Here is a 13,886-nt window from a genome sequence, read left to right as displayed (position 1 = left end):
TAAAGAGTCGAGGGCTCTATGAACCAAAGTTGCTCGATTCACATTGGCTGAAGATGGAACATTATACAGAAGGACATTAGACGGACCATTGGCGGTATGTTTGGGACCAGGAGACACCGATTATGTTTTATGAGAGGTCCATGAAGGCACTTGTGGGAACCACTCCGGCGCTGAATCATTGATTCACAAAATCACTAGAGCATGATACTACTGGGATAACATGGAAAAAGACACTAAGGAGTTTGTTCGAAAATGTGATAAATGTCAAAGGTTTGCACCGATGACCTATCAGCCCGGAAAACGGCTTCATTTAGTCATATCCCCATGGCCATTCATGAAATGGGGGATGGATATCGTCGGCCCTCTGCCATTAGCCCCAGGTAAAGTTAAGTTCATTTTATTTATGACTGTATTTTTCTAAATGGGTTGAAGCACAGGCGTTCGAGAAAGTGAGAGAGAAAGAGGTTATAGACTTCATTTAGGATCATATCGTATGCCGATTAAGGATACCTGCCGAAATAGTGTGTGCCAATGGAAAACTAATTATCGGCAGCAAAGTAATGAAATTCCTCGAAGACCACAAAATAAAAAGGATATTATCAACACCATAGCATCCTAGTGGGAACGAACAGGCTGAATCAACGAACAAGACTATCATTCAAAACCTAAAGAAAAGGTTGAACGACACTAAGGGGAAGTGGAGAGAAATTCTACCCCAAGTCCTTTGGGTATATCGAACAACGTCAAAGTCCAGTACGGGGGCACCCCCATTCTCCTTAGTATATAGCGCCGAAACCTTGATTCCAGTCGAAGTCGGGAAACCCAATGCCAGGTTTCGATACACAACAGAAGAATCAAATCACGAGGCTATGAATACTACCTCGAATTACTGGATGAAAAACGAGAAGCCGCACTCGTTCGAATGGTTGTACAAAAGAAACGAATCAAAAGATACTACAATAGGAGAACCAACCTTCGCCACTTCGGAGTCGGGGACTTAGCCCTGAGGAAGATCACAATCAACATTCGAGATCCTAATGAAGGGAAGCTAGGCCTAAATTTGAAAGGACCCTACCGAGGCCTCGACATCGTCGGAAAGGGATCTTAAAAGCTCGACACAATGGACAGCGAACAACTGCCAAATAATTGGAACATATCACTTCTCAAATGGTATTATTGCTAAGACATCGAGACCTCAGATTTTGAAACACGCATTGCACTTTTTTTCCCTTAGATCGATTTTTGTCCCAAATGGATTTTTCTGGCGAGGTTTTTAACGAGGCAACAATTATGTGCTACCTGAGGAAAATCTAACAGTATCCAAGGCTTCTTTACAATCAACCTTTAATACTGGAGGGCATCACCCTCGGATGTTATATTTTCGAGGAAAGTACTTCATGTCAAAGGGGCTAGATAAGGAAACTTTGTAATGGGACAAATGGTCAAATGAACCATGTCCATATAGATTAGTCGAGCCCCGATGGAAAAATATGTATGCATGTATAAATTATTCCAAGAAGCATTCTTTCTATATCAAACATCTTGTGTCTCAAAGAAATTTTTTTACTATACGAGCTCCATACTTATGATTTTGTGAGAAATGGCTCAAGGGCCAAGCGCAAATATGCCTCGAACACTCGGGGATTGTCATCGACGATTGACATATTCGAGTTATCTAAACTCGAATTCATAAGACCTCAAAGAGGCACCCCTTGATCTATAGGCTAAGGCCATCATTCTCGGGGGCTAACACTTCAAACAAGTTCGAAGTGTTATTGGGGAATAAGCTCAAGAGGCATACCCAAAGGTTACAACCAAATTAATGCGGCTTGGAGACGTCCGAATTCCGCAATAAAAATAGGCCTTCGAATTCTTTGAAAAACTGGTTAAAAAAGGCTACCCTCGGCAAATAATCAAAAGGGCTTCAATAAAATCAACCCTCGAAAAACCTTAAGAGGTATCAAATCACAAATGTGCTTAGGCACAAAAAACAGAGGGGTTTCAATCAACATCGAACCCTCAAAAAACCCAATTGGTAAAAAATACATGCTAAGGCATAAAGAAATTTTTACTAAGTATTTTAAGCCGAAAGAGATGAATAATAGCCATATTTTAAAGGCCATATTGGCCCAATCTAAATAGCCTAAGGGCCAATACACTTAGAGTTAGAGATCTTGTTCTCACTCCATCTGACCCTAAGGGTTCGACTATTCTGAGCCCAAATAAAAACTGACTCGACTATGGCTTGGAAACTCATCATTATTCGACACAAACCCTAAAGGGCCTATGCTTCAAGTTCGAACCTTATTCGAACTCGACTGTGGTGACTTCAAGGAAGCCACCCAAAACCAAAAGACGTGTTTGTAGATAAAAATTGAGAAGGCATTCAAAAGGAAAATTTTCTTTATATATATGGGCAAAAATATGTACAAGGGACCGACGGGGGTCTTACAAAAAAGAAAAGGAAAAGGAAAATCCTAACTATGCCCGGGCCTGGCTTCTCCGCCAGCTTCTCTTTCGGGGCCATCGTCGTTATCAGACCCGCCTTGGCTGCCTTCATCATCATCGTCATCATCGGAGGAGACAAGCAACCTGACATCAGCTTCAAGCGCCTTAGCTTGAGCTATCTCTTTGTAGAGGTCAAAACCTCGAGCATGGATTTCCTCGAGTGTCTCCCTCCGAGATTGGCATTTTGCCAAGTCATTGCTCCATCGCACTTAATCAGAAGCCTTCTCCTTCTGTGGGACGGTCTTGGAGGTTTTCGCCATTTATTCAGATCGAAAAAAGCGGAAAGAGGTGAAAATTGGTGGTTCTGGTACTAACAAAATTAACTCAATGGGTGGTGAAAGAGAAGAGATGGAGAGAGGAAGAGACTTAGAAAACTTGGTGAAGGTGGAAGTAAAGTTTTGATTCAAATAACGAACCTGTATTTATAGATACACGGCGACGGTTCGGTGGCGCTAGTGACCGACCACCCACTGACAGACATTAATTATTTGGGGAACTATACTGACGGGACGTTTCGGTCACCTTGACTGCTTATGTCATGGGGATGACGTCAAGGTCTCCAGAAAATCGAGGCTCAAGTTGTTTTTTATTATTTTACTCTAAAAAATGAGGGGACTATCTGTATATGGTGGAAATCGAGGCTACCGATTTTATCCTTTGATCTAAAAAGAGATACCACGTCGAAAGGCCAGGATGTCGAATTCGGGATCGAAGTTTCTCTTCAAGATCGAGGTCGATATCACTGACCGAGGTCAGAAGAGGGCATACTTCGAAATGATGCATGTATAGTTCAGTAACGGAAAGGGCGAGATACCCGCAACGGATTGAAGATCGTGGCGTGAATTTAGGAATGGATTGATCTTCGGCGGTTAGTCAGTTATCAAATATGATTTCCTACTATAATTAGAAGTGTATCTTGTTTAGAACTCCTCTATTATATAAGGAGGAATCCCATTCATTTGTAAGCATGATTATTGACTAATAAGAATTACAAACATCCACTGCTCTTTTTATCTTGCCTACCGTTCGTTGCTGTTCATCATTGTTGTTTCGTTTCTTTACTGTCATTGCTCTATCTCGAGACAGACCGTCTTGAATCGAGGTCGAGACTCCACTCGCATACTGGTTTGATCTATCTTATCTCCTAATTTATCTATTTAATCCCTCGTTTATCAATTGGTATTGAATTGAATCACATATTCTTAAAACCACAATATAAATTTAATTGTTACTCAAATATTAGGTTCATAATTTATTCTCAATAATTTGTTCCGACTGAATTTTTCGTCAGACTTATTTCATATTTTTTTTATTTGCTTTTATTTATTAAAAAGAATGAAATAAATTTCATTACAAGATAAAATAAACTGCAAAAATGGTCCTTGGAATTAACAGGACTTTCTTTGTCGTGGAAACAAATGGCGATTGAGAAAGAAATAAAAGACAAAGCAATAAAGGATGCAGAGTATTTGCTGAATAAAGTAGGCACTTTTTTTTTTTTTTTGAAACGGGCTTCTTTTTCTTCGTTTGTTTCCTTCGTGTAAAATTCTTTCTCCACTCATGTGTTTCTTCTCCCTTTTAATTGTTCTATTTATCTTTTGGTCTTCTATTTGTTTTTTTTTTATTTGCTCCTATTTAACAACAAGAAATATGCAATTCCTTCAATCCAATTTGTCACAAGCTTATTAAGTTTTAGGTCAAGTACTTCCTTTCTTGAAAATGTTTTTAATTTAAGTATTATTAACTACAATAAATATTAACTGTCTTAATTTTAGTACATTAAAAAAGAGTTAATATGTTATCATCAAAAAGCTTAGTGTGCGATGATAAAAATTTATTACTCCATCATTTGACCAGAGATCTTGATTTGCGTTCTAAGAATATAAATTATTTTGATAAGTAGTATTTTACATTTCCACAAAAATTTAAATTAATCAAGCTAATAAATTTAAATATTTTTAGTTAAACAAAAAAATAAGTTTACGTCTGAGAATTGAGACTGAGATTTAAATCATCTGAGGACCCATTTTATTGATAAAAATGGTCCCACTTCATCATTATGACATTATCCCAGGAAAAATCTAATCAATCATCGCAAAGCCAAACTCTACTCTTCTAGTATGACGCGTGGCAGTATGGCCCCCACTTATAAGCAGGGTCCCACCTAAAAGATTACCGGTACCCACCCTCCTCGTATCATATCGTCGACTACTCATTGAGTTAAGGAGGACCGACACGTGTCAGTGATGCGAGATATAATGAGCAAATTAAATACATCCATACGCGCTGAAGGACAAAATACAAAGCTACCTCAGCACGCGCTTTAGCACAAAACACGTGTCGCTTTCAAGAAGGGTGTATATGTAGTTTTACAGAGAAAGCAAGGGTAAGTTGGTCAATGCGTTCACTGACTAAAAAGAAAGCATCATATTTGTAGCCACGTGCCTTAGCGTCAACCGCACGCAGGGAAAACCAAACTTTGTTCGTCGTGGAGCACCATGTTTGTAATGTTTTTTGTTTGATACTCGCTTGTGTACTTCTCGCAAGTACGCCCCCCTACGTACACACCTTTATTAGCTACTTCCAATTTTCCCACTTTTCATTTTCTCGCTCAAATTTTTTATATTTAATAAGAAATCTATTAAGTATCTATAAATTTATTGTTATAAGTTTAATTATTATTGTATAGTAACTTGGAGTCAGATTGAAATTTTAAACATTAAATTTTGGATTCATTTTTGCGTACCCACTATATATACAAAAATGTACTTGAATATTAAGTTTACACTCACCAAATGAATATAAAATATGTCTTTACGTATAAAAATGTTTTTACCTAACTATAATTAATTAAGTAATAAACCTAGCACTTCATTTATGACTTTTGTAATTAAATTTGATAATCAATAGATGCGAATAAGTTTTTCTTTTTGAGCAACGAGTATTTTTCATAAGTATTGTTAATAAGTGTTTTTCATTACTTACCCACGCAAGATTCTAAGCTAGTAAGTTTATCGTCATTTTATCACACAAGCATATATAAGTTTATGATCATCTCTAAACACTATCAAAAGTCAAAGTCCATCATGCTCCTGCTAGTATTTTAGATACTGTTTAATAAGCAGAGGCGGATGTAGTGTAATGACTACGGATTCAACTGAACTCATAACTTTCGATACCGAATAAAAATTTGTATGTAAAAATTCATTAAAATTACAAATAATAAATATGAATCCATAACTTTAAAAATATGATGGGTTCAATGTTAAAAACATTAAAATTGAACCCATAAAATTTAAATCCTGGATCCGCCTCTGTGTTTAAGTTATATACACTATACGTATAATTTTTTATATTATCAAAAAAATATTTTCTTTCATATCAAAAAACACACTTTAAATATCAAAAGCAATAAGAAATGCGGGAATAATAGACGAGTAAGGGGCACATAAACACATACATGTTACGTGATCTTTGCGCTGACATTAACATGATTCTATGATATACGTCGGTGAAAGTGGTAGTTAGAAAATTAATTTCCAGACTTATTCTTTTTATATATATATTTTTCTTTTCTCCTTCCGATATTGGTATTTACTGAAATTCATTGATTCAAGAAGCAAAAGAAAACAAAACAAAACAAAAGAAGGGTTAACTAATTTATTATGCATGTGAAAAAAAGAGTGACATGACTTTATTGAATTTGATGTGATTAAGCATCACTAACTTATATCTTGGTAGATATGCGAAACTTTATATTATATGTAGCACTTATAATTAATTAAACAAGCAAAACAATGTAAAAGGTCTGAGGATGCAATTTCAGTGCACATATTGACGTGGGGGTTGCAATTTCTCCATTCAAATGTCTAAGCATTTTTTTAGCAATTTAAATTTATCTCTAGTTCTTCAAATCTTGCAATCGCTAGAAATATTTATAATATAGTACTTTATTTATAGTTAGTTTATTTATATTGTTTGTGCAAATAAATGCTAAACTAATTAGTATAAACTAATAGGATGGATCCCAATTAAATTTAATAATCTCTAGATCAAAGGGGAACTAAACTTTTGTATGATGAGTAGCATTTATACGCATTAAATAGAGAACTTAATATGCTATGATTGACAAGATGTACAATATCATAAACTTATAATAAATGCAAGAAATAACAGAGACTGTGATATAAAAGAATAGTCACCAAATGATTATATGATTGGGCGTTTCCTTTTTCTGACGACGTGGAGTGGAAAGCATTCAATGTCTAAGTGGGATTTTGTGATCTATAGATAAATGATGAACAACAACTATATGGATGATATGAATAAGACAACTTTCTTGTATATTCTTTTCTCAATCTTACAATATCTCTTAGTTCTCGAAAAGGGCAGATCCCCTTCCTGTTTACTATCTCCTCTTATTTGTAAGGGACATTCCCCCCAAAACCCTAAAAGTACAGCACAAAGAATATTCCAAAGGTATATTCTTCTTGTCTCTTTCTAAGTTGACTATCGAAACTACTTCACTTTGACTGCTTGCCTCTGGTCGTCATCCTCTGCCACAACGGCCGTCAGTCGTCATATTGTAATGACTCCGTTCCCAGGCCTCGCTTATCCGTCGTCGTGGTTACCAAATTTGGACCAATACATATATATATTGTACAGTTTTACACGGAAATGCAAATACTAGAATTGTTGAACTCTAGGTTTCAATAGTTTCCAAGGATTTAAACGCAATAGTGTTGAAAGTAATTGGACACCAAAAATGTGAAATGGAGAATTTTTGGTGGGACTCTTAAACACTCTAATCCACTCTTACATGATAATTTCGTATTATGTCCATCTACAATTTTCGTTAGCGACTCTAATTATCTAATCCACTAACTATTCTACTAATAAAGATGGTTTAAGCATTAATTTTTTTAATAAAATTAGGCAGACCCGTAATTCTCCGTGACTTACCTGTGATGGTATTCTCGTAAACTAAAATATTATGCTTCCTGATTTATTCACTTCACTCTTTGATCTTTCATTCTATCCCATGACTAATAAGTTTAGTAAATCCAACCCACCAACTCTTAAGGAATTTTAACTTGTTATAGTAATTTTTTTTTACTTTTTTAAGTTATCAAATTAGGCTTTCTATAAAAATACGTGTTACTATAGATTACCTCAAGCTGGCGATGTTAAAAATACATTATCAATGTAAATTATTTATTTAATAAGATGTAAAATAGTTAATTAAAAGTTAAAAAAACTAATACATTTTAAGTGATGATTACGGTAGTCGGCGTGGTGTGTATTAACTATTAAGTATTAACCAATGGAAAGTAAGAGCAAATATTGTGGCGTGGGAACAAAATGGAGTGGTTTGTGTACTGTACGAGACTTTTAGGGGCTAAATAAAGTCAAATCTCCATTAACTTTAATTAACTTTTCATTAAATTGAAAAAAAGCTACTCTGTATTAACATTATAAAATACAGATGATAATGAGAGTGTATGCCACTATAATTTGTATCCACAGTACAAAGTAGAGTTGATTTATATTGGCAAAGAAAACAGAAAAAAGAAGAAATAATAATTTAACCATATAATGGGTCCTATTAAACAGTTTACATTTCATTTCAGCCGCCTGTTTTGTCGTTTCTCTCACCTCCGTCCACAACGCCGTCAGTTTGCGTTTAACTCCACGCCTCCTTTCTCCACTTTATTCTTTTGCCTTGTCATATATGATATCATCATATATTTATACTCAGTCCTTTCAATCATAATAATGGAGTATTATTTTAAAAGAAATTAACAATTTTTATGACTGCAAATTTCTTTCATATATTTTTTTAAATACTTCTAATAAATTTTTTTGTATTAATAGTAATACTATTATATTGTTTTCAATTATGTAATTTAAAAAAAATTAGACTAAGAAATTGATTCTGAATTTGAGACCGTCTCACCCTTGTGTTGCATTCTCATAAACTGAAATTTATTCTTTCAAAGATGAAAATGTTTAACCAAAAAGTGAAATTTCGGTTAAAGACTTAATTTAGAAGAACTCAGGTTACTGATAAATAAAGAATGAATAAAAGAAAGTGATTTTTCAACAATAAGATAATCAGAAGAAAACAAATTAAACCAATGTATTCAGGTAGTATTTCATGTCTTTACAAATGATCCATTTTCTTCCTTTTATAGCTATCTCCAAGTTATACGTTATGCCTTTGTCATAATAAGGCCATTATAAATAATTAAATACATTAAATGCTACGTTACATAATCATTGGGATTCAATACAGATTCCTTAACGTTTTTAGTAGTTAATGCTTATTAAATACTGTATCTGTACTCTCTTGTGTTGTCAGATTCATTCTCCTTGATTTTTGGATTAAATAGGTACGAGCGTTGAGTCTTCTGAATAATCGTTCGTGCCTCTTCATGTGCCTCTGCTCGTATCTGTTGCAACTCGTGCCTCCGCTCGTATCTGTTGCAACTCGTGCCTCTTTGCTAATCATCATCCTTTGACCAGCCTCCATGTCATGACACGTCATCTTTCAATCACTTCAATATGTAAGCTCAATTTTTTCCAATACAGAAAAGTTCAACATACTTGAGTTGTTTTCCGATATAAAATGCAAACTTCATTCTCCATGGAGAATTTTTATGAAAGCTCTTAATTTGGTTCTCGTGGATGGAAATTTGATTTTTCATAATGTATATTTTCTTTTACCCTAATTCTTCTTATGAAGATCGATTCTAACCTCTAATAAAAAGATATATTTTGTTTGTACTTTATCCCTTTAATAAATTTAGAATGAGCATAACAATTCTATTGTTTTGATGAAATAAGAACCTATAGTTAATTTGTCGAGAAATGTTCAGACGAAATATTTGAATGTTTAAAACAGTAGGAGTAATATTTTTCTAATGTAAATAAGGAATGTTAGTTCCCTTAACCAGAGGTCTCGGGTTCGAGCCCGGAGTATGGAAAAATCCTTGGTAGGGAGCGCTTCTTCCCGAATGGGACCCTACGTGGCACGAATTCGGATATAATCGGACTTCAATGCGGGTACCGGACACCGGGTGGGAAACCAAAAAATAAAGGAATGTTAGTATATAATGATATTTAACACTAAGGGGTAGTTTGGTACGTATGATGCATTAGATAAAATAATGCATGCATTAGCTTTGTATATTAATAGTACCTTATTTGTTACATATTTTGAACCTATGCAAATATTATTTATACACCCTATTTGGTATTATCCTATGCATAACTAATGCATAGAAAACCATGTTTTTAACAATGCAATGTATTTTAATGCATGCATTTAACTTAGTTGAAGACAAAATTGTCCTTCAAAATTTATGCTTAATTAAAATATGCTATTATATTAAGGCAAGTTTGAAATAATCCAAATAGTGAGAAATAAAATTATATTCCTAGTAAATAAATAAATACTTAGCATATCTTTTTTATATAAATAAATATTCAGTTATATACTGCAATATAGGTAGACAAATTAAATAATTCTTTTAAAACTTTTTTTCATATAAAAACAATCCTCAACATATTTTCTTTTAAAAAGATAGAGTGATGGGCTGATTTTGAGGGTATTTTTGTAAACAAATAATTCTTTTAGAAATTATGCAATGATTTAATATATCAAACCAAATAATAGATAAAAAATATGTCACCGTAACTAATGCAACTATAATTAATACTAGCATTATAAATACACTCTATTCAATATTATTATTGTGCACCCTACCAAATGACCCCGAAGTAATATGAGTTGACATACTTTAATACACATCAATAAGGTCAATGTGAGTGGTAGGATTAAAACATAACCTCACACATTAATAGAATTAAACATTATGCTACATTTTAATAAGGTTGAAACTATGGCCTCATAGTCTTATGTAGCGTTTGATCGAGTTTTTAAACGTTCTAGTGATTTGTTTTATTTTTCATTTATTCTTTTGCAAAAATAGCCTTAAAATTGTTAATGACGCTGGCTGGCTCTTTCTCTCTCATCCCACTTTTTCTTCTGTTTCTTCACTGTTCTTGTCGTCTTTTTATTTCCTCTCTCTATTTCCCTTTTGGTCTTCACCTATTCCCCCCACCCCTCTCTCTTTCTCTGCGTGTATGTGCGCTTTCCACGCTTTAAGTTTTAATTTTGGGGCTAATATTTTCTCTCCCTCTCTATAGTCTTTGCCTTCCTAGTTGCTGTGTTTTCTGGGGAAGACTCTTGTTATTTCAGAAGTGTCTGTTCTGGTTTTAGTTAACACAAAACGAGGAATCAAAACTCCCTTCACTTACATACAAACTCCTAAACTAGTCAAACACCCCCCTCCCCCAAACACACCCCAACTCCGTTCTTTGGATCACTGCTCTCTATTGAGTCATTATGAACTAATGAACGATTATACACTCATATTTCTGAAGATCAGTGCACCCTTTTAAGCTTCTAGTACAAAGTTTGAGTCTTTAGCAATAGTGATGGCAGGCAGTAACGAGATCAACGCTAACGAATCTAAGGTACTTTTCTTTTTTGAACTTCTTTGGTTTCTTCTTCATCTTTGAGTTGAGCCTTTTCCCTTCGTGATATTTTATTAAGCTTAGCTGGTAATGATTCTGTTAATTGCCAGTTTTTCTTAATTAGATGATCATTTTATGTCTGAAAGTATCTCTTTTTTCTGGTTTGACCTTTTTGTGTCTAAGAAAATTTGAATCCTTTTTTTGAGGAAAAAAGGATGAAACTTTATGATTGATTTTTGTGGATGAGCTTTGATTAGGTAGATGGTCTGTCATTCTTATGTTTCTTTGGCCTGTCTGTACAAAATTTAACCTCCTTTTTACAGAATCACTTTTTGCTTTCCTATTTGCTCTTTTGGGGTTTGATTCTTTCTTTTCCGTTTGCTACTTTCTCTTTCTGGCTATGCATAAAAATTTTGCCAGATATTTCCTTTATTTGTTGTGGCTATTTTTGGATTGTCACAAGCTGCATATTGCTATGATCAATTTGCTGTTAGCACCTCAGAATGGGGAGTGGATATTGGTTCTACTATTTGTACATGTTACTTTTTTAATGACTAGGCCTTATTATGTCCATTTTGGCAGAGAGTGGTTCCACTTAATACATGGATTCTTATATCCAATTTCAAGCTGGCTTACAACATGCTTCGTCGGTCTGATGGCACGTTTAATCGCGATTTGGCAGAGTTCTTGGAAAGGAAAGTCGCTGCAAACTCGATTCCAGTTGATGGAGTTTACTCTTTTGACGTCATTGATCGTGCTACAAGTCTGCTTAACCGCGTCTATAGACCAGCCCCAAAAAATGAGGCTGATTGGGGTAAAGTTGAGCTTGAGAAACCTTTGAGCACCACAGAAATAGTACCTGTCATTATTTTCTTCCATGGTGGAAGTTTTACTCATTCTTCAGCCAATAGTGCTATTTATGATACATTTTGCCGTCGCCTTGTTAGCATTTGCAAGGCTGTTGTTGTTTCTGTGAATTATCGACGATCACCTGAGCATCGCTATCCTTGTGCTTACGATGACGGATGGGCTGCTCTTCAATGGGTGCAATCGAGGCCATGGCTTCAGAGTGGAAAGGATTTGAAAGTTCATGTTTACTTGGCCGGTGATAGTTCTGGTGGTAATATTGCTCATCATGTTGCTGTGAGGGCTGCTGAAGCTGATATTAAGGTATTGGGTAATATTCTACTTCATCCAATGTTTGGTGGCCAAAAGAGGACCGAATCCGAGAAGAGATTGGATGGTAAATACTTTGTAACAGTTCAAGATAGGGATTGGTACTGGAGAGCTTATCTACCAGAAGGGGAAGATAGGGATCATCCTGCTTGTAATATATTTGGCCCGAGGGGTAGAAGCCTCGAAGGACTTAACTTTACAAAGAGTTTAGTCGTCGTAGCTGGTTTGGATGTTGTTCAGGATTGGCAATTAACTTATGTTGAAGGTTTGCAAAAATCAGGGCACGAGGTGAATCTCCTATATCTAAAGGAGGCAACAATAGGTTTCTACTTCTTGCCCAATAACGATCATTTCCGTTGCCTAATGGAGGAGATAACTAGCTTCATCCATCCTAACCATTCATAGAAATACTTAACTTCAACTAAAGGCAGCTATATATAACAGAAGCTTGACATCTCACTCGGGTTTTGTTCCCCCTCCTCTGTAGTGAATATAATGGTGTGTAGTTATATGATTTTGTGTAGAATTACTTCTAATTATTACTTGTCAACTTAATCACATTGGTGATAAGAGTGTCTACTACACCTTCTGGTGGCCGTTGCGGTTGTCATTCTGCATTTGAAGACTACTGTTATTTCTTCTTGTTAAGTTGTGGTGAAGGTGTTTTCTGATGGAGTGTCGGCCTCTCGGCTGGGTGCCTGAGAAATGTGACTTGTGGAAGCATCTTGTTTTGAGCTTACCTTGGGATGTTTTCTAGCAATGGAAGGTGGATGTAGAGTATTTGATAAGGAGAGTAATTTCTGGTGGTTTCTCAGTTGTTTACTACCACTTAAATGTACTAATTTCAGAACATGGATTGGAAAATTCATGATGTTGTGGTCTTACTTTGTAATGTTATAGTTGTGGTTTAGAAAATATATATGTATGTATGTATGTATGTATGTATGTATGTATGTATGTATGTATGTATGTATATAAGATTTTGTTTGTTAATTTCTCCCAACCATTGAACCTCATTTTATTTTTGTTATTTTTCTTATGACGCTGCGCCTGCTATTCTTTCTACCCTTAGATATGAGCTCATAGTTTGATGTTTCTGTTCTCTTTAAAATCAACTCAAGGTACTTTTTACACTAAGAGCGTATTGAATTCGTTGGAAATTGAAAAAAGGAGTAAGTAATATGTTACTACAATTAATTAAACTACGTCGATAGTATAATTAAAGTTCATAATGTACAGGGTTATTTCATTTTCTACAAAGACGGATAGTATAATACAAATTTATAATGTAAAGGGTCATTTGATTTTCTAAAAACGATCTCAGCGTACAACATTTGCTACATAAAAAGTTTACGTTACTAATGTGTTCTCTCATAACTAATACGGCGTTTGATATATAATGTAGAACTTTGCATAAACTGGCGTAGCGTTTGGCTTTTTGGTGTTAAACTTTGCATTACTAAATAATGTAGGATAATACATACATATTATTTTATACAGAATATAATAGGTATATGTATCTTTCAGTTAAAACTTCCACAAACAATTATCGTATTTTGATAGTTTTCCCGCTTATCGCAGCTGCTCTAACCACACATTTCCGACTATCTTGTGCCAAATTGTCACCCTTTTCCTTATTTCGGCATACGAACCATAGTTAG

At 34.9% G+C, this 13,886-nt stretch overlaps 1 protein-coding gene across 1 annotated transcript; it reads left to right on the top strand.

The window, feature by feature from the left end:
• The first annotated feature begins 10,546 nt into the window (after window positions 1-10,546).
• On the top strand, window positions 10,547-13,228 carry LOC107809791 (gibberellin receptor GID1B-like). The gene is made up of 2 exons (XM_016634484.2): window positions 10,547-11,049; window positions 11,632-13,228. Exons 1-2 carry the CDS (start codon window positions 11,011-11,013, stop codon window positions 12,628-12,630), a joined length of 1,038 nt encoding a protein of 345 aa, XP_016489970.1. The 5' UTR covers window positions 10,547-11,010; the 3' UTR covers window positions 12,631-13,228.
• The last annotated feature ends 658 nt before the right edge of the window (window positions 13,229-13,886 follow it).

Source organism: Nicotiana tabacum, chromosome 22 (assembly GCF_000715075.1).
Source record: "Nicotiana tabacum cultivar K326 chromosome 22, ASM71507v2, whole genome shotgun sequence".
NCBI lineage: Eukaryota > Viridiplantae > Streptophyta > Magnoliopsida > Solanales > Solanaceae > Nicotiana > Nicotiana tabacum.
Note: the sequence above shows the minus strand (reverse complement) of the source record. Positions and strands in the feature narration are given on the sequence as shown.

Excerpts from the sequence above, each read along its gene's own strand:
- LOC107809791 (XM_016634484.2), top strand. The coding sequence starts at position 11,011 with ATGGCAGGCAGTAACGAGATCAACGCTAACGAATCTAAG. Across the intron at positions 11,050-11,631 it reads TCAACGCTAACGAATCTAAG|AGAGTGGTTCCACTTAATAC; the intron begins GTACTTTTCTTT and ends CCATTTTGGCAG.